Source organism: Cydia pomonella, chromosome 7 (assembly GCF_033807575.1).
Source record: "Cydia pomonella isolate Wapato2018A chromosome 7, ilCydPomo1, whole genome shotgun sequence".
NCBI lineage: Eukaryota > Metazoa > Arthropoda > Insecta > Lepidoptera > Tortricidae > Cydia > Cydia pomonella.
In genome coordinates, this window is record NC_084709.1 from 10,369,784 (window position 1) to 10,392,473 (window position 22,690).

Below are 22,690 nucleotides of genomic sequence, written 5' to 3' on the forward strand. Positions count from 1 at the left end.
GTCATTCCATTCTATGGCTTCTGCTCGACGCAATGTTGGCGCCATTTTCCATAGTGCTGATAGGACGCCGACGTTCAAAAGCCGCTAGTGGTAGTGTCGGGCTGGCCCTTGGGTAGTAAAATAAGCATAATTTGCAATAATAGTAATAATAAAAACTTTATTTATAACGGCTAAACATTTAGAAGACGGAAACGTGTTTATAATATAGTGCATGTTCTAGAGTTCGTCTGATTCCTGATTTCGGTCTCGACTGTCTCTTCTACTTTGTGCACGGACTGCTCAGCGTGATCGATGCCCTTGTGTAAATTTTCTGAAAAAAAAACAAATAAAACGTTCTTTATGGACCACTAACATATACGACCAAGGAGTTGCGACCGAAAGAGAAGTCAAACTACATAATTGCATTTCGTTTTCATTACGGGAGAGTGTGGCTGGAGTAACCCGTGGAAAAAAATATACGGGATTTGATAATACGTTAATAAGGGGATAAGTTCGCCTTATTTATCTACTTGTTATGTGCAATAAAGCGTTTACTACTACTACGTTAACATGTGAAATAAATAAAAATGTAAATCTTGGAAACCAAACAGGTCTAGGTTTACATACCTACAACATTTTCTTCTATAACTTTCCCCTTGCCCATACAAGAATTCTCTTTGTCTCTTATGTTCTGAAATATGCGGGCAAATCTTCCTTTTTCAGCCATTTTGTTGACCACAACATCGCTCTCCTCGTTTTGTTCTACATCGTCATTATCTATATGGTCCTCGCTCCTTAGTATGGGTAGCACGGCTTGTGTTTTAGCGCCTTTTCCTGCCTGAGGACTTGATTTGTCCGATCCACAAGGAATCGTTTCATTCTCTGACTGGCCAGTCTCGCTTTTCTGGCCATCGTCGCTATCTTTGCTCAAATTCGGGCTCATTTGAGACAAGTCCGGTATATGCAGCAGTTCTTGTAAAATAGGCGATTTCGGTGGTGGTGAATTTGCTACTTCAACAATTTTGTCGGGTATTTGCAACGCCCTTTTCATGTCGTCTATTTTAGGAGTTATTTTTGCTTCAGTTTTCTTTATAATATCTTCAACAACCTCGATTTTCTCCTGGGCTTTATCTGATGCTGCTTGATACACATCATTTGCCGCTGCTTTTATATTATCGGTTGTTTCTTTCGCATGTGCCTCTACTTTTTCGACTGCATTATCCAGCATAGTATCCATAGACTCCATGGCATGCATTGCTTCAGCTTTAAGAGCGGATGTAGTCGAATCCAACTCATCTTTAATATCCTCAATGCCTTGTGTGCTTCCATTGTCATTCTCAAGGTCGTTTATGTTTACAATATGCGACCCGCTCACGTTGGCTTCCAGCGAATCGATCGATCCGGTTTCATCGACGTTTCCATTGATGTTATCAGTGTTTACGTCGACATTCGAGTTGGTAATATCCTCCATAGTGTGCAGTTCGTCACTTTTGTTTATGGGTACTTTTAGGGGTGGTAATTCCGTTAGGGATACGAGTCTGGTTTCTTCGCTGACTACGTTAAAGTCGTTGTTGGTAAAGTCTGCGTTGGAGCCCTTGGTGGCGGTGAGTAGAGTGTGGCAGCCGCCGCAGGCCACGTTGTCGACAATAAAGCCATTCATGGCGGTGACCCGCTTTGGCGAGTATTGATTGGACTCGTTTGAATAGCCGTCATTGTCGTCTAAACACAACTTGTTGTGCCTGGACTCGCCGCAGGTGTATAAGAGGCCGTTATCTAAAAAAAATATTGATTAAAAGCTATAATGTAGCGTTACCTACTACTTACGTATTGTAACTTACTAACGCAAATTTAACTGTAGTGGAAGTTTCACCGGAGATGTAGTAATGCCTAGGTAGATATAGTATTTAGGTAAGGTGTATTTGAGTAATTTAGGAAATTGGATAATCCCGAAAATCCTTTAAAAATACTCATATTCCGTTCTAATAAGTAATTCCCTTTTCAGAATTATCCGCCACTTTTTAAATGTTTTTTCCTTTCGGAATTATCCGAATATACCTTATTGATATTCAATATTCAAGTTACCTTATATTCATTAAGCGATGAAAATGGTCAAGTAGGCATGTACAATATGTATTGTGTTATGGTACTTTGTACCGTGTTATGTTTTATTTAGGCGATCCTTTTAGAGTTAGGTTGTGTAGAGTTAGACGCTTTGCTCTACATGACATCTAATAACTTTTTGACATTGGGAGCCATAATACCGTCTTGGCAACATTTTACATGAAAATGTTTTTGGTGGTTTACTTTTATTTGTATATACATATATGCGTACGGCAAACGTTGAGTGTAGGTACATATATAGACTTATTTTCGCGCATTCAAAGCTATTGTCTAAAATCTAAATATATTAAACATAAATAAGGAAATTATTAGTAGTAGCTAACGAAACCCTATCGCTTTTTAGGGTTCAACTAGGAACCCTTATAGTTTCGCCATGTCCGTCTGTCTGTCTGTCTGTCCGAGGCTTTGCTCCGTGGTCGTTAGTGCTAGAAAGCTGAAATTTGGCATGGATATATAAATTAATAAAGCCGACAAAGTCGTACAATAAAATGAAAAATCTAAAAATTTAATTTTTTTAGGGTACCTCCCCTACACGTAAAGTGGGGGTGAACATTTTTTTTTTGCTTCAACCCTACAGATATCGTTGGAAAGGTCTTTCAAAACTAATAGGGGTCTTTAACAAACATTTCTTGATAAAGTGAATATATTCGGAGATAATTGCTCCGAAAGAAAAAAAAATGTGTCCCCCCCTCTAATTTTTGAACCATAGGTCCAAAAAATATGAAAAAAATCTTGGAAGTAGAGCTTAAGAAAGACATTAAATAAAAATTATAGCGGATATGATCAGTTTAGCTGTTTTTGAGTTATCGCAAAAAGTTTCCCCTTCATAGTAAAAAGACGTACACCCACAGTTTATCCCTTGGTTAACAATCTACCATATTTTAAGGTTCAATTTAGTTTATTTTGACGGAAGAGTAACTACGGAACACTACTCTGAGCATGGCCTGACATGCTCTTGGCCGGTTTTTGTTTCTGCCGTTACCTATTAAATGTGTCATGACCTACATTCGGACGCAACTTTTATATTTACTTACCAACGTCTTGAAGTATAGGCTTTAAACCCATTTACAGTACCTATTAAGTTGTTTTTTTTTATTTTATATAAGTATATTTACAATCTTATCCCTACAAATTAAAAGGTTATTAACATCGTTGGAGCAATTACTTAGGCACAAGTTTAGTCCGTACCTACATTCATTGCGGTGTATTTTGTGACGTGGATTCGTATTTGGGTATAGTATCATTGTATAGGTAAGTATAAGTAGGTAACTTATACTTACCTATACAATGTACGTTATACAGGTTTAACTGTTTGTTAAATTGATTTAATAAATTTTGAGCATAACTCACAGACAGAATTGAGTTCACACATATCTAAATTAATTAAACGCTAGTTTCATATAAAAACTTAAGAGCCCTTAATCCTTGGAGCGTTCTCCGATTTCACGAAATAACGCTCGATAGATGGCGTTGGCGCTCGGTACGCGAGCGCCGGCAACGCGACGCGCGTTTCAATGCAGACTAGAATAATCTTGATAGTTTTCAATATAATTTCAAGCAACATTAATTTTAGTGTCATATGATATCATATGGGCACTCTTTATTTTATTGTATATGCACAGTAGTTTTTTTTTTTTAATGTACACTACTACTAAGTGTACAGACTACAGAGTGTACTATAACCCTTGCTCTTTATTCTGTCTCTTTCACACCAATGGAAAATGAAGAAGTTACTAAATGACTGCAGGTATAAATAAAGTATATTAGTGCGATAGAGAGACAGATAGTGTTTCGTTGTCGTATCGTAAACGATTGGCATGTTGGCCACACACTTGCTTAGTGCCTAGCCAAAATACCAATCGTTTGCGTATATTAGTGCGATAGAGAGAGAGTAGTGTTTCGTTGTCGTATCGTAAACGGTTGGCATGTTGGCTACGCACCCATGATACCTAGCCAAGAAGCCAATCGATTGCGCATATTAGTGCGATAGAGAGACAGATAGTGTTTCCTTGTCGTATCGTAAACGTTTGGCATGTTGGCTACGCACCCATGCTGTCCAGCCAAGATGCCAATCGTTTGCGCATATTAGTCGATTATATCATTATAACTCCATCGAGTTTGGGCTCAATAGATTTACCCTGATGAGCACCATCAATCTAGATGAAGTCCAGGGTGTCATGATGGAGTCAGGAGTAGGTCACTAGAACTCCTAATCTACTCATGATAATTCCATCGTGTTTGGGCTCAAAAGATTTGCCCTGACGAGTACCATTGATCTAGATGAAGTCCAGGGTCTCATGATGGAGTCAGGAGTTGGTCACCATAATTCCTAATCTACTCATCATAACTCCATCGTGTTTGGGCTCAATAGATTTGCCCTCACGAGCACCATCAATCTAGATGATGTTCAGGGTCTCATGATGGAGTCAGGAGTTGGTCACTAGAACTCCTAATCTACTCATTATAATTCCATCGTGTTTGGGCTCAAAAGATTTGCCCTGACGAGTACCATCGATCTAGATGAAGTCCAGGGTCTCATGATGGAGTCAGGAGTTGGTCACCAGAACTCCTAATCTACTCATTATAATTCCATCGTGTTTGGGCTCAAAAGATTTGCCCTGACGAGTACCATCGATCTAGATGAAGTCCAGGGTCTCATGATGGAGTCAGGAGTTGGTCACCATAATTCCTAATCTACTCATCATAACTCCATCGTGTTTGAGCTCAATAGATTTGCCCTCACGAGCACCATCAATCTAGATGATGTTCAGGGTCTCATGATGGAGTCAGGAGTTGGTCACTAGAACTCCTAATCTACTCATTATAATTCCATCGTGTTTGGGCTCAAAAGATTTGCCCTGACGAGTACCATCGATCTAGATGAAGTCCAGGGTCTCATGATGGAGTCAGGAGTTGGTCACCATAATTCCTAATCTACTCATCATAACTCCATCGTGTTTGGGCTCAATAGATTTGCCCTCACGAGCACCATCAATCTAGATGATGTTCAGGGTCTCATGATGGAGTCAGGAGTTGGTCACTAGAACTCCTAATCTACTCATTATAATTCCATCGTGTTTGGGCTCAAAAGATTTGCCCTGACGAGTACCATCGATCTAGATGAAGTCCAGGGTCTCATGATGGAGTCAGGAGTTGGTCACCAGAACTCGTAATCTATTTATCATAACTCCATCGTGTTTGGGCTCAAAAGATTTGCCCTGACGAGTACCATCGATCTAGATGAAGTCCAGGGTCTCATGATGGAGTCAGGAGTTGGTCACCAGAACTCGTAATCTATTCATCATAACTCCATCGTGTTTGGGCTCAATAGATTTACTCCGACAAGCACCATCAAATTACCATTATGATGAATAGATTAGGAGTTCTGGTGACCAACTACTGAGTCCATCATGAGACCCTCGACTTAATCTAGATCGATGGTACTCGTCAGGGCAAATCTTTTGAGCCCAAACACGATGGAGTTATGATGAATAGACTAGGAGTTCTGGTGATCAACTCCTGAGTCCATCATGAGACCCTGGACCTGATCTAGATTGATGGTGCTCGTCAGGGCAACTCTATTGAGCCCATACACGATGGAGTTATGATGAGTAGATTAGGAGTTCTGGTGACCAACTCCTGACTCCATCATGAGACCCTGGACCTCATCTAGATCGATGGTGCTCGTCAGGGCAAATCTTTTGAGCCCAAACACGTTGGAATTATAATGAGTAGATTAGGAGTTCTAGTGACCAACTCCTGACTCCATCATGAGACCCTGGACCTCATCTAGATTGAAGGTGCTCGTCAGGGCAACTCTATTGAGCCCAAACACGATGGAGTTATGATGAGTAGAGTAGGAGTTCTGGTGACCAACTCCTGACTCCATCATGAGACCCTGGACCTCATCTAGATCGATGGTACTCGTCAGGGCAAATCTTTTGAGCCCAAACACGATGGAGTTATGATGAATAGACTAGGAGTTCTGGTGATCAACTCCTGAGTCCATCATGAGACCCTGGACCTGATCTAGATTAATGGTGCTCGTCAGGGAAACTCTATTGAGCCCATACACGATGGAGTTATGATGAGTAGATTAGGAGTTCTGGTGACCAACTCCTGACTCCATCATGAGACCCTGGACCTCATCTAGATCGATGGTGCTCGTCAGGGCAAATCTTTTGAGCCCAAACACGTTGGAATTATAATGAGTAGATTAAGAGTTCTAGTGACCAACTCCTGACTCCATCATGAGACCCTGGACCTCATCTAGATTGAAGGTGCTCGTCAGGGCAACTCTATTGAGCCCAAACACGATGGAGTTATGATGAGTAGAGTAGGAGTTCTCGTGACCAACTCCTGACTCCATCATGAGACCCTGGACCTCATCTAGATCGATGGTGCTCATCAGGGCAAATCTTTTGAGCCCAAACACGTTGGAATTATAATGAGTAGATTAGGAGTTCTAGTGACCAACTCCTGACTCCATCATGAGACCCTGGACTTTATCTAGATTGATGATGCTCGTCAGGGCAAATCTATTGAGCCCGAACACGATGAGGTTATGATGAGTAGTTTACGAGTTCTGGTGACCAACTCCTGACTCCATCATGAGACCCTGGGCCTCATCTAGATCGATGGTGTTCATCAGGGCAAATCTATTGAGCCCAAACACGATGGAGTTATGATGAGTAGATTAGGAGTTCTGGTGACCAGCTCCTGACTCCATCATGAGACCCTGGACCTCATCTAGATTGATGGTGCTCGTCAGGGCAACTCTATTGAACCCAAACACGATGGAGTTATGATGAGTAGATTAGGAGTTCTGGTGACCAGCCCCTGACTCCATCATGAGACCCTGGACCTCATCTAGATTGAAGGTGCTCATCAGGGCAACTCTGTTGAGCCCAAACACGATGGAATTATAATGAGTAGATTAGGAGTTCTAGTGACCAACTCCTGACTCCATCATGAGACCCTGGACCTCATCTAGATTGATGGTGTTCGTCAGGGCAAATCTTTTGAGCCCAAACACGATGGGATTATAATTAGTAGATTAGGAGTTCTGGTGACCAACTCCTGACTCCATCATGAGAACTTGGACTTCATCCCGGTCAAAAATAATAATGCAAACCCTAACGTAATTTCAAGTGAAAATGCGTTTTTCAGAAAATCGCAGCCAAATAACACTAGACCTTACTCATAGTGTTGTGTTCCTGCCGGTGAGTAAGGTTGCCAGAGCTCAACGAGGGGCGGGAGGGGGTTAGGGTCGGCAACGCGCATGTAACTCCTCTGGAGTTGCAGGCGTACATATGCGGGCCGTATGCTTGTTTGCCACCGACTTAGTATTAAAAAAAAAGTAACACTGAAAATCCATCAATAAGCGAGTGTTAGGCATACTGTAAAAAATGAACTTTTATTAAGATTTTCTAATCGCAGTATATAGCACTTCTCGGAACTCCGTAGCTGATTACGATCGCAACGAATGCCTGACAATCGAGCACAGGTCCGTCCTCTAAGCGCGCTCCGCGCGGACTGAGAGCGGGGCGTCGCTGCTGCGTGATTTATACGTGTTTTAAAAAAATATAAATTTACGGCAATGTAGGTCCCATAGTTACGATTTTTTTTTATAGGTTAACATAAAGTTACAGTTTGCTATAATATTATTTTTAAAGCAAAATATGCGTACCATTTGCGGAAATAAAATATAATAAAACCCTGTTTTCGCCAAAAAAATGAAGAAAACTCGGAAGGTATTTTATCAGTTTTTTCAAATGAATCTTCGATTGTTAATCATTCCAGCCCCTCGTACGAGATATGTTGAATCAAATTGTAGTCATTCATGTACCAAATGATTCTTGTTTATAGCAAAATTGAGAACCGAAACGCCACATCACACTGCAAAATTTGGAAAAGACTCCCAAAAAACCTCATTAAAAAAGAGGTTTAAAAGAGAAAATGAAAATTTGAACTGTTGGAGCCCCTAGTTTAGGAAACGATTATTTAAGTACGTTATCAGTTTTTGAATAAATACTAATAGTTACGTCGTAATCTTGAATGAAAAAGGAAGCATTTTACAAAATACGCTCGTCTGTAGGAATAAGGACTCTTAAAAACCTTTCTACGATTTAAGTACCTATGTTACCAATGTTACCAATGTAATGTGTGTGTGTGTGTACCAATTTTGTGTGTGTGTGTGTGTGTGTGTTATGATGTCAAACTTTTTGAAATATAACTTTATCCACAAAATATGTCCACTGTTCACAAAGCACCCGTCAATACTGGCTATATCAATTTGTTACCCTTGACGGGTGGAGTGCCTAATGGGCAGGTATCATTTTATGGAATCGAATGTACCAAAATAGAAGTAGGCATGTACGATTGACGGTGACGTCCTTGCAAGGTATATGTTTAAGTGCTCGTTGCTTTAATGAAATACATGCTATGCATATACATGCCGAGTTTCTTGCCGGTCCCATATTTAGATACTCTCCTACAATTTAGGAGGGATTTAAATCTTCTCGGGCAGAGGTGTAGGGTTAGAGCCGGCGTAGCTTTGTTAGACGTTCAATAAGCGCATTGTATTAATATGCCTACTTGAACAATAAACTATCTTTATACGTAACATTTGAATGATTTAATTGGTTTGTAAAAGGGGCGTAACAACTAATTTAATTATCTTTTACTACTACCTACCTATTATCCAATAAGTTCAAGTCATGTGTATGTATGCTGACTCAACTGCTGAGAATAGTATAGTCAATAAAAACAGATGTATTAGTAAAAAACTACAACAAGTTTTTATTTGCACCTTTGCTCCACGAAAAAATAATCTCTAAAAATTGATAACTTTCTGGATACGATTCAGATTGCTCCGATTCTTCTACGGATCAGATTTTTCTCCAAAGAGAAAGTAACTGTTAAACTAACTCGATAGAATAATCACAAATAACAAATATAAAGTAGGTATGGAAAGAAAACTTACCCGTAACAAATGCCGTATGCATAGCTCCACACGCGACCAGTTTCAACTGATATCCCTCAAACATTTTCTCCATGTCAATTTCCTTTGGCTCAGCCAAAAACTCTATGTCCTGGGGCATTGCTAGCTGTCCTCTCTCATTAGAGCCGAAGGCCAAGATTTTTGTCTCGTCCATAGACAAGAGGAAAGTGTGGGAAGCCCCGCAACACGCGCTTTTGATAGGAATGTCAAGAGGCAGAACTTCGGGCACGTATACAGTGGTCGCTGTGTTTGGGATGCCTAGCTTTTGGTTTTCGTTGTCTCCCGTCACGAAGACTGCACCTTGGGCTAAAATTAAGGATTAAGATTAGATATAATCTGCTATAAATAACCTTGTATGACACTCGCCATTCATCGATCTGGTCCAATTTATGTGGGATGCTCCTTGTGACATATGTTCGAATCGCATGAGTAAATAAATAACTAATTAAGTACTTATGTATAATAAAAACAGCCGATTCTATTCTCGATCTCTTTTTGTAATTAGGGAAAATGATATAATTATGTATAAACTTGGGTCATTTGTAAAATATAATATTAAATAAAATTGAACTTTACGTACTTGTAATAAAAACCGTGTGATAGTATCCGCACTCAACGAAGGCGATTTTCTCCATGAACTTGAGTTCGGTGAACTTTGTGGTTGATCTCGTGTCTTCGCCGAGCCCGAGCTGGCCCTCGGTGTTCGAGCCACATACGAATACTCTGCCGTCGTCTGGGAAGTACACAAAAATGTTGTAAAATCAATTTGCTAGGCCCATAACCTGCAGTAGTAAAGTGCCTTTAGTTGTATAAATAGCAACGGTCTGGATAGGTTTATGTGCTTCTCCCAGGAGATTCCAGCTGTTAGATTGCTCCTGTTGCTTGCCTCTACTTTGTGTGAATTGTTAACGATTACTTTGTGTCGTTTTAACAAAAAAAAAAACTGCACAGGTGAGAGTCGGACTCGCCCACCAAGGGTTCTGTACAAATTGAACCTTTTTTTGTGATTTTTCCCTGTACTTGTAGTGTACGTCAATATAACTGACTAAATTTCATAGGTCTAGCTCAACATTTTGTTTCCCCTGAGAGTGTCGAAATATACATTTTTTGCGACATAAACGGCCGTATTTTTATTTTACGTTAACTTAGATTCTAAGTCTTAGAAGATTGATGACTGTAGATTTGAGTGTGTGGATTTAATTTCAACTCGATATCTCCACGCGTTCCTGAGATAAAGGGTCTTAACAGACAGACGGATGGGTGAACGAATGGACGGACAGCTCGGACGGACATTTAAGTGATCCTATAAGGGTTCCGTTCTTTCCTTTTGAGGTACTTTTAGGGTTCCTAAAAAAACCATTTGACTGTGATTACATATCTCGGCCTAGACCCTTTAATAAGACTGTGCCCTGTGGATTTTACTGAACTTGACCAGTAAAAAAATCTAAACCAATCACAATTGACGGACTGACCAACGCCACTCCCCCAACTATGAGAATTCCCATACCTACAGTAAAATCTGAACGAAGACATAATACGGTTTGGTACAACCGACCCTAAGTGTCGCTTGCCACTTGCTTGCTTGTTTACCAGTCAGTATCGCTGTGTGGTTGCTCCCTGCCGACACCTGTCTAATGTTGGGCTGGTCGTCTATCTCCACGTACTGTGGTACCGTGTGGTGCTCCAAGTCGCCGGTACCCAGCTGCCCCTCATCGTTGCAGCCCACAGAGTACACTGAGTTGGTGTCTGCGAAACAACGAGGTGTGAAATAGGGTGGCATCGTCAAATATTGGCACATCTGAAAGCGTTTCAGGTTATCTACCTGTGATAAGTAAGAGGCAATTTAAATATAAATTTTGGCACAAATTGTTTGAATTTGGAGGGACCATTGGGATTGCTAACCGAAAATCTGCAAACTATATCAATTTTGGCTCTTGTGAGTGAGGTGGAAGGCGACTTTTAAACAGTGAAATTACTACTCATTCAAACAGTAGGTCTCAATACCTATTAATTCTAACATCATGCGAATCTTAATTTCTTAGAGCTTGCTATACCTAAGGCACGAACATGGCACAATGGGGCTTGGCTCGAGCCAATTAATTCACGTTGGCCGTACCACCTCCTTGTTCGGCTATGGCTCGGTAGCCACAGCTGTCTTTAGGAGCCGATCAAATAAGCTCATTTACTGATAAATTTCTTAAAGCACAAACCTGTGACGAAGACAGTATGCGCGCGACCGCATGCCACGAACATGGCGCGATGTGGCTTAAGCCATTTAACGCACGACGGCCGCGTCACCTCATCCTTGTGGCCGAGACCCAGCTGCCCCCATGCGTTCCCGCCGAACACGAACACTCGCCCATTTTCTGACGAAAACAAAATTTATTGGAATTATAGGATTTTTTTGGCTTGTTTACGCCATCAGCCGCCTACGGATGTTGACGTTGTAGGTGTAGGCTTAACAAAATATGCATCCCAATTTGCGCAGATAAATGATATGAGCTCGATTCTTCTCAAAATATTCAATATTTATTTTTGATGAGTCATACGAGTACCTATTTAGCAAAAGTTTAACTTAGACTGTAGGTACTTACGGCATATGACGGCGCTATGCTCGTCACCGCAAGAAATAGCGACAATAGGATCATTCTTTATAAAGAAGTGGCTCGGCTCGTTGTCGGCAAAGTGGGACTTGCCGAACGTGAAAACGGCGCCCGTATCTGCAAAAATAAAAAGTATTAGAAGCAGAAACGAGCGAACAGCGTCTTGATTATACAAAAGAAGTGTTCTTTATTTTTACAACGCGTAAGTACTTAGGGCCCGGTACCCGATGGACATATTACTCAAGTTAATATTTACTATTTACTCTCTATAAATGTTTGCTTAGAAAATGTAACCCCGATAAAGACAGCCGTAACTTGGATCCCATCGTGATGCTTGACCTATTTCTTTACTTCGCCTAAGTTTAAAGATAGAGTAATTACAGTACACGCCTAGTAGCTTTCAGCAAACATTCCGAGCAGTTTGATCTATGTTACGAGCACACAATCTACAATTAGGGCGGATTCTTAGCTATTTTTGTCTATGACCTATTAGGTATACAGCCTTGAATTTCATTACCGCGTTTCTTTATATAAGAGCTGTTTTACGATTATCTGGTATTGTCTTATTGGATTCATAAATACAGTCACGCCTGAAAATATAGACACGAACATGATAAAAAATATGCCCATAAAATTAAGGTGTATACATATTTTTGGCACTTTGTCGTGCGTATCTATATTTTCAGACGTAACCGTATATACTAAGTTATGGATTCTATAGCATTCGTTTATACCTAAGACCACACACATACTTAACAGCCAACGCGAAACACTAATTTAATATAATTTCATTTTGACTTTTGGAGAGCCTTTTAACCTAATCAGATTAGTGTCTATTAGTATTTTCTCTGACATTGGGCACCTCTTACTCTAGTGACTACATCTCCTTATATTTCGAGTACCTAGTATTTTTTTATTTTAAAATTATTTAATGTAATGTTTACCCAGATGACTATGTTACTGTAAATGACGACCGGTTTGGCCTAGTGGGTAGTGACTCTGGCTACGAAGCTGATGGTCCCGGGTTCAAATCCTGGTAAGGGCATTTATTCGTGCGATGAGCATACATATTTGTTCCTGAGTCTTGGTTGTTTTCTATTTATTTAAGTAGTACCTGGGCGACCGAGCTTTGCTCGGTTATAACTATTTATTGTAATATGGTGGTGTATAGGTGATAATCTTAACTAAATTTTTTTACTCAATTAAACTTGCCTAAAACAATAAAAATTAAAAAATTATATATAAACTTGAACATATAAAAAAAAAAAACAAAAGTTAGTCACCGGGCGAGATTCGAACCCGTATCACTCGTTTAGCAGTCCGCGTCTTAACCCGCTGGACCAGACGGACAGTGGCCGGCAATACGAAATTAGCGACCATATTCTGCGTCGAAAGAAAAACGCATGAAAACTCGAAAACACGCGTTTTCCCAAACATAAGACTAATCTAGATCGATTGTTTGCGCCCAAAAACCCCCATATACCAAATATCAGCAAAATCGTTAGAGCCGTTTCCGAGATCCCGGAAATATATATATACAAGAATTGCTCGTTTAAAGGTATAAGATTTGTACATATTTATATATTATATATATCGTTGTCTAAGTACCCTCAACACCAGCCTTATTGAGCTTACTGTGGGACTTAGTCAATTTGTGTAATAATGTCCTATAATATTTATTTATTTATATTTATTTATTTATGTTGATTTGCCTTGTGAAACAGGCCTTGAGGCCTACAGAATAAAATATTGAATTTGAAATAAAGATACAATTAATAGTTGTTTGTTTTACAAGAAGCCAAAGTTGTTGTTTCGCCGCTCGTGCCAATATTGATTTGATACCCTAGCAACCGAAAGAATCTAAAATTGAATCACGAGCGTAGCGAGTGGTTTGAAAAGTGGAATTTAGAGCGTTGCGAGGGTTCCAAGGCACGAGGGTTAAACAAATTTTGCCTCCGAGTGAAACACACATCAACGCGAGGAAAATTCGAACTGTAAAATATCAAGCAAATTCAAACCAAATGAAATCCAAATGAACGTTATTAAATATTTATCATTCAAAATCATTTTTAAAATGATTTTGAATGATAAATGAATGGAAGTGAAGTCTCTAAAATTTCGAAGAAATCTAAAATTTTTGCCAAGCAAATTGTTGTGACCCGAGCCCGATACATTGGCTAATAGAGTAGTAAATATATGTAACTTTTATTCTTTGTCTGACGATCTCACGTTTTCCTTATTTATTTCAAACCGACTTCCTATATTTAAGACATGACATGCGACAAACATGTGTAAAATTAATTAACATTTCACTTTAACCGGCATACTGTTAGGTCTGTTAGGCATAAAAATGGGCGCCGGTAAATCCTGGATGATAGGAATCTCATCAGATTACAGCGTAACCCGGCAAGGTCGCCGGAAATTATGGCTCACGAACAAAAAGAGCACTTTTGTTCCAAAAAGAATTCTCATTCGCAATGACGTCATTTTCGGCGTGATGAATAATGTAACTTAGAAGCCTTAAGAGTTAATAATGGCTTTATGGCACTGTATTTATAGGCTGGCAGTTTTGGTGGAAAAAATAATAATTTTGTTGTGTTCAAGTACATTTTTATGAGTCTGTAGAAGTAGGGTAGATTATTTATATTTATGTAGGTTGTTCTCAAGCTTTAAAATTTCTTAAGTTTTTAGTCGGAATTTATGAAATCCACACGGTTGGTACACATATGTCATGTCATTTCATATTAATTTATTTATTAGTGCAAAGATGTGTTGCTCAATTGAAAAAAGAGTCGATATTTTATTTGTTATCAAGTTTTCGTTTCGTCGGATTTTGATAAAAAATTGTGGGAAAGAGGAGCGTTCAAAAATCCAATATCACCCAAAAATTGTTTTTTAAATCAAATTACGAAAATCCTTCTGAATTTACGAAAATGTGATTTTATTTTACTTATGAATAAGCCCAAAAAGTCTTAATGAAACTGAACCTCGTCTTTACGGACGGTTTTCGCTACATAAAGGCAATATACTGCTATGGACTATGGCGTAGCACCTATCAATCTCTATAGAACTTAGCGCTACCGTTGCTCTTCATTCATTGATTAAAAGCACTTTGGTATACCCTTAATATTTGTGGCTTTCCATTAGAGAAGGATCCTTATGCTATTGTGTGGCAATAAGAACCATTCTATCAGAATTTCTGTTGGAATTTCAGACGAAAAATTCCTTACTGTTGTTGAAGCATATTAATCTTCCTGAAAAAGCCTTTTTCATTCTTATTAAGGATATGTAGGGCACAAGGCCAGTAGGGCAAGCTGTTTGTCCGTTCATCTCTCCGTCAAGACTTTTTTTTTGGCTACTTGAAGGTTTGGACTTGAAATTAATATCAAACACTCTGGTTTGCTGTCCATTGTCTTTGATAAGTGTGGGTTATTAATAGACAAGTTCATGAAAATCGAGTTCTAAGGGTGTCCCTAGACACTACCTACATATAACCCTTTAGATTAGATAAGTTTACTAGCAACTTTGTAGCAGCGTTTCCCGGCACGTGGTACATCGGGACAGTAAAGTGGTAGTTTGATTTCCATAATTTAATCCAGGAGAGTAATTTACTCTCCTTTATCAATGACCTAACAGGTTACCATTGATCTAATAGATAGGTATGTCATCTTTTAGTCAATTGGTTTAAACTATTCTATGTAATATGTAGGTATATTACAGTGTACATATTATCTTAAATAGTTGACTACCATTTCGTATGTATCTCTCTTCGTTGCTTAAAGGTTAGCTGGAAGAGATCCCTTAAGGGGATAAGTTCACCTTTGTACACATTTACTGTACTTTCCGTATTATGTACTTGTTTTGTGCAATAAAGTGTTTACTACTAATACTATAATCCAAAGAAGTCTCGTGAAAAAATGTTATTTATGAGACATGTCAAGGTCTGTGAAATCACTTAAGGCCACTTAAAATAACCGTTTTCTTATGATAATTTTATAACGTTTGAATACATATAAGTCATTTATTTAAGTTGGACCATAGCCAAATAACAAGTTACGGGGCTAAAATAGCCACGGTAAACGCTAAGTAACAACTGTTGATAGTTTAATATCTTAAATGATTCTAAGACAGCGTCAAAGGTTAGCACCACGTTGGCATATAAAGCGGCATGGCATTCTTCAGGACATTTCATTATAAGCGATGACCGCGCGTTGTATAGGTAATATGCTTGTACCACCAAATAACATTTTAGTCGGATCTTTCTTACGCATTTTTCACTAAGCCTAGAAAAGAGTGAGTTTTCGGCTACTTTTGCTTGGTACTGTTAGGGATGACTCAACAATGGACTAAGAAAAACTCCAAGAATGTATGTATACTCTTCTAACGACGTAGTTGGCTACCATTGGGGGCGGGACGGTGGCATGCGAATCGGACATTACCATACGTAAGGCGGTGTGAATTATGTACTCATAGTTATAGTAAAAATACTTAACATTAGCGCAATACAAACACAATTGCTCCGGTGGCCTAGCGGAAAGGCGTATGGCTTCCAAACCGGTGGTCATGGGTTCTAACGAGATAAACTAACGATGTTTATTGTAAGTAGTTTATTTGTTGCCTACGACTTTGTCTGCGTGGATCTATTTCCCGAAACACACTTTCAACCCCTTTTTAGGGTTCCGTAGTCAACTAGGAACCCTTATAGTTTCGCCATGTCCGTCTGTCTGTCTGTCTGTCTGTCTGTCTGTCTGTCTGTCTGTCTGTCCGAGGCTTTGCTCCGTGGTCGTTAGTACTAGAAAGCTGAAATTTGGCATGGATATATAAATCAATAAAGCCGACAAAATCGTACAATAAAATCTAAATTTTTTTTTTAGGGTACCTCCCCTACACGTAAAGTGGGGGTGAAATTATTTTTCGCTTCAACCCTAGAGTGTGGGGTATCGTTGGAAAGGACTTTCAAAACTAATAGGGGTTTTCAAGAAACGTTTTTTGATAAAATAAATATATTCGGAGATAATCGCTCCGAAAGAAAAAAAAAAGTGTCCCCCCCCTCTAACTTTTGAACCATAGGTCCAAAAAGTATGAAAAAAATCGTGGAAGTAGAGCTTAAGAAAGACATTAAATGAAAACTATAGCGGACATGATCAGTTTAGCTGTTTTTGAGTTATCGCAAAAAGTTTTCCCTTCATAGTAAAAAGACTTACTTTAATTAGGTACTGATTATGCAAATTTGCCTATTTGTTTAACTCGGGTGAAAGGTACCGTTTCATCCTTTGGTTAACAATTTACTATACTTTAAGCTCCAGTTTAGCTTATTGTGACGGAAGAGTAACTACGGAACCCTACACTGAGCGTGGCCCAACATGCTCTTGGCCGGTTTTTAACTCTATTGGGGGCTGAATTTTCAAAAGCACTATAATTATTTTTCGTTCTTTCTAATATTTTATCTTTTTACTAATTTTAAGCCCCTACTCAAAACGTTCCTGTTACAAACTTTCAACCTCTTTTAACCCTATGAGGGGATGAATTTTAAAAAACGCTGAAATTACTCTTCTTGTATTTTATGAAAATATCTTAATACAAAGTTTCAAGTTAATTAATTAATTAAACAAATAATTAAATGAATATAAAACTTGATCACCATACAATATTCCCCCCCCCCCTTTTAATCTCTTTAGGGAATGAATTTCCAAAAACGCTAAAATTACGTTTCTTTTATTACCTTTTCACGATACTTTAAGTTCCATAAATCACAAATCACAACTGAGGTTTGTATCCACGGTTTTTGACCACCATCCACAGGTGTATAAATCACCACCAAAAGGTTGTATAAGAGACACATTCATCAGTGGTTAAGATTTGAATTTACGTAGGTAGGAGAGGTGGGGTATGTTTTCGACCGGGGTAGAGAGATAGGTATTTATGGGAGTATTACTTAGGTCAGCTTTCAAAGGTAAAAAACAGCGTTCATTTACAAGAATCAAAACATATTAGGCATTGGTCCCGATTACGATTGAGAAGGTATAAAAATACTAAAAAGGATCATGACCTTAATTTACTTTTTATTTTCCAGGATGATCGAGCTCGCATATGTTCTCGTCTATTCAGATCATTTTCTGAGGTTCTCCTATTTGTTTTCTAAATTTGTCACATTATGTAGGTCCGGAGAAGATTAAATCAAATCTGCCATTTTAACTTGACAAACGGTGTACCAAACACTAGTTCTGTATAAATAATAATGTTAACTTCCACAAAAATTATATTTTCTTAACAAAAGGAATAATTTTTATAAAATCAAAAAAAAAAAAACACAAATGGTCTTTTCACTAGCTTTCATTTGATATCCGTATTACTATGGTAAGAAAAAATAAACCCCCCCCCCTTTCTTTCCGTTTACAAAATAAATGACGAATATGACGAATATACAATTATGACGAATTCAACGATATCGTCAAAAACCGTCCAACCGTTTGGGCTGCAGAGCGTGCCAAAGAAATAGCCATACATAAATACGCTCGAAAAACATTACCCTCCTTTTGACGCAGTCGGGTATAAAAATAGTGTTTATGGTATTGGTTTTGTCAAAAAGTCGTCAGTGTCGCCACTATAAGTACGACATACACGAACCAACTTTGATGTGAATTAAATACCTAGTTTGGTTTGAATCACAGGCACAGGCAGGTACAAAACGTAGGTAGACTTACGGACCAATTCAGTCAGTGTCAAAGTGACGTTTTTTGTTGAAGAAATGCCATTTCTAACACTGACAGATCAGTACCGTATCTTATCGCTGTGTCATATATGCATTGTTCGAATCGAGCCGTTAGAAATAATGATTTTTATAGTATCTCGCCCTCTCAGTAAGTACCCGTTCAATTATTCGACTGACACATCAGTTTTATTACTATCTATTATTGTGCCGAAACCGATTATTGATTATTGAATGAAGTCTATACACAATAGATTGTGGCTTTAAATTCAACTCAATTTTTTCGTAGGTACTTACATCGTATCGGTATAATCGCATAAATACTATATTGAACAAAATTCTAGGGTTTAATTCATGTTTTTATAGTGTCCGACCTATAGATGAGCTATTATTAGACCGCGGTCCAGGAGCATATTTCGTCAGTCATCGCCTCCCGGCTGATACTTTGTCAGATGATAGTTTGATGCTGTTTTAAATTTAAAAAACCGTCAGCCGGTTGTATCGCGGTGGAAAGACCGTCAGCTATAAAATGAACATGTAAAAAATACGCGCCACCACTTTATGTCCGCAAAGTATGCGTAATGTAAATTTCGTAATACGTTAATGGCGTTTCAGGCGTTTCACCTGATGAAATGCTACATGCAAAGTTTCATGATTTGTTATTGCTATCATGAAAAGGTAAAGAGCTTCTATTTTTTACATGTTCATGCGACCAGCTGACGTTGTTACCACCGAGATATAACCGCCTGACGATTTTTAAATTAACAATAGCATCTAACCTATCATCTGACAAAGTCAAACGGGAGGCGATGACGATTTATTTACGTGTTTCGGTGGCTGCCATTCCTCAACTCACTAACGTAGCGGCAGCTGACGTCCACGAAGGCTTATTATAGGATAGCCGTTAACCACTATAGGAGTTTTCGTCCGGGTGGCGATTGGTTATGAAACTGTTCCTGGCTCGCGGTCTATATACGCGTGCGCTCGTGAGGGACAGAACTCACAGAACATACCACGTAATCCGACATAATTAAAAACACTTTTTAACATTCCTCACAACATACCAAAAAAAACAACCTACGTAATTTGGTCGGGTAATTTGTTGCCCACCATAAACCATACTAAATTTACGGTGGGGAATAAAAAAAATGAGCCTGTGACAAGGACAAACAATAATAGCGCTTTCTCTGCTACTTCTACTGAAATTTCCATTAGTGTATCTCGTTCGGTCATCTGGTCCCTCAAGTTGGCAGCGATTTTCACAGCCCAGACAGTGCAAGTGTTATTTTAAACGTCAAAGTTCTATGAAACTAATGACGTTTACTTCGCACTTGCACAGGCTATCAAAATTGCTGCCAACTTAGCTTGGTCTGACTCTATATTGTTGTACCTCTATGGTCCGACTGAAGTTTCGGTTTCGGCTGGACAGGTTTCGGAATGAAAATCATGTCTCGGCCGGAGGTTCGGTCGACTAAAAAACTGCCGAGCCAAAAAGTTATTTTACGTTACATTATACCTAATTAGTTTATCGAGGGTGGCTGGTTGTGATTTGTTATACCTAATAAAAAAACAACGGGTTGCACTCCAGGAGTGCCGGCAGAAGTGAAAACTTGAATATTAACGTTGTGCATCTTTTATTCACACGTAATAGTCGGTTTTTTTTATACCACTACCACTATAGGTATTTCATTGTTAATATGACTGTCTAGAAAGAAAGGCCATTTTAAAAGGAACGATTAACAAGGCTTCGGTTTCAGCAAAAATACCGGTTTCGGTTGGATACTAGTTACTTAGTCATTCGCTGGGTATGTTTCTAATAATCTGTGTCTCCATTTTCTATCACTTAGTTAATAAAACTTTGTCCATTTTCTTACCAAAAAACTTAAAACGAAGTGGTTGCAAATCGAGACCTAGGCCTAGGCTCTCCGAAACATGTCGTGCTAGTAACTAAAACACGTGTGTTAAACCGTAAATTTAGTTTTTATTTATTTGACAGTTTAAATAAATAAAAATTGATTTCAATATTTCTCCTTAATAATAAATAGGTAGTTACTCAACGTTGGCAAGTGTGCGTGGAGCATTTTATTACCTATTTATGAACTAAGTAGAAATCACAAATAAATCGCAATATAGTAGGTATTTAGGCAGAGCTTTATTCCTAATATTACATCTAAGTAGTTAGATTTTTACATTTTTGATTCCGTCATCCATTCAACGCTAATCGCGACTGTTGTTAAGCATGTCAGATCTTTTCGCAACAAAACAAGAAAACTATGCTACAGGCTACGACGTAGCACAATTGGAGCGTAGCTTAAAGGGGGCGTAAAGCAAGGAAACAAAAGGTATGCAAAATTGATCATTTAAAAAAAGGAGTGCTTTTGATAATAGAACACATGTTACTAACAAAAGGATACCTAATAAAAAATATTTAAAAACTGATTTCAAAACGTTTCAAAAATCGTATCAATCAAATAATGATAACAATGTGGATTGTCATCCACATTGTTATCATTATTTGAGTTAGTGTAAGAAAATGTATTCTAACTCATTCATGTACTTTGTGCTCTGTGTTAACATTTGTGGCTGCTATCAAAGCTGCTGTATACCTAGTGTAAATAAATATACAAACTCGGTATCAAATCAATCCTTAGGCAGATATTGTGCTACACATTTGCAATAAAATAAATTGGACTTTCATGATTGATTACAAACAACTGGGTATTAAGCGTGTCATTAGGTGCAGCAGGTAATAATTCAATGTCACGATACACGTTTCCAATAGTCGTTTTATTTTACTAGAAGTTAAAAACCTATATTAAAATATAAATCCTTGACATTTACGTACCTATAGAAACTAGTTGTTGACGTTAAAAAAATACCCATTAATTAATTAGGACTCACCGGTTTTTGACAAATCAAATATTTTTTTATAAATGACACAATCAAAAATTCGGTCAATTGGTTTGAAAATGGAACACAATTCACCTGGTATGTCATCGGTCATGGCGTAGTGTTGAGCGTTCAGTGCGAGGTTTCCATGGCGGATCGACCGGTCGACCGCGGGGTGACGACTGACCGCTGGCCGCCACGTGCCACCCTTGCTTTAAAACCACCACTATTGTGTACATGGAAATAGTTTCACTGGAAATAGGTTGCTAATGGAAATTTCATTCTTACCCTGATTTAACCAATGTTTTTATTTTATTTATTAACACAAAGCAAACATTCTAAATTTATGACAGCGAGCAAAGCCCCCTAAGGCTTACCTGCCGCAGTAATCGTTCTTTCTTACTCTTAATATTATCGTATACGTTTATTGTAATATTCCCGAAGTCTGCAATCAATCAATCAGTCTGCAAAAAAATCTGCAATGAAGTTCTTAAGGTTTTAGAGTCTAAATTCCGCATATACCCCGCCTTCGTGATATAGACACTCCTATAATTGTGACCTACGTACATATAATAACATACTTGAAGTACATGTAATATTGAAAATTCTAAATATTATTATATGATTAAAATGGCGAATGTTTATTGAGGTTCCTTTTCCGTTATGTGGTCAATTCATATTCTTAACAGTTTACCCGGTGGCGTCTTTTTCAGCTTTCAATATTGTCTGTCAAATTTCTATCTGTGAGTTCATATAACTGGCTTTGTATTGTTACCTAAGTTTGTATAGCTGTTGGTAGTGTTGGTACTACTTAAACTATTTAAATAAAATAAATAAATTTAATTTACAAATGGCGCTAGTGCACATGTTTCCATACAACAAGTAGGTACAACTTACTTATAGAGTTTCTAATATATTATATCGTTATGACAAAATCACAATTTTCTTGTTTTCCATACTTCAAGATGGGCTCTCAGTGACCGTGACGTCACGAATACTTATCATATACCATTCATAAAGATTTGTCGTCTAGCCTATTGCTATTGACAGTTAAGTCTCTTCATAATATGCTTTATTTCTTCGACATATTATGGCGGTTATGAAAACAGTGACCAATTTGGAATGAGCCTTTTTCCCCTTCGACATAATTACGAAACTCGGCCTCAGAGAGCTTTTTATTTACATATCTAGGGGCCTATATATTTTGGTTACCTGTAAGAAAATAGGTACTATAGTAGATGGAAAATTAGTGTTCCTTTGAAGGTGGCGGCCCGTCGGTTGTTTTGAAAATTATTATAGTTACCTATTGATTCATTACAGTTAATCATTCGCTTTATGATGGTGAGACATAAAACCTTTGCCTCTGCTGACTCGGCTCTTAGCACT

The 22,690-nt window shown here is 38.4% G+C and overlaps 1 protein-coding gene across 1 annotated transcript; it reads right to left on the bottom strand.

Annotated features, from left to right (window-relative positions):
• Nucleotides 1-137: 137 nt before the first annotated feature.
• LOC133519783 (uncharacterized) lies at nt 138-21,846 on the bottom strand. The gene is given in 9 exon segments (XM_061853876.1): nt 138-310; nt 607-1,752; nt 9,086-9,409; nt 9,684-9,836; nt 10,694-10,849; nt 11,314-11,469; nt 11,698-11,823; nt 21,401-21,422; nt 21,424-21,846. Coding segments are annotated over 9 exon segments (2,316 nt in total). The 5' UTR covers nt 21,544-21,846; the 3' UTR covers nt 138-197.
• Nucleotides 21,847-22,690: the final 844 nt, after the last annotated feature.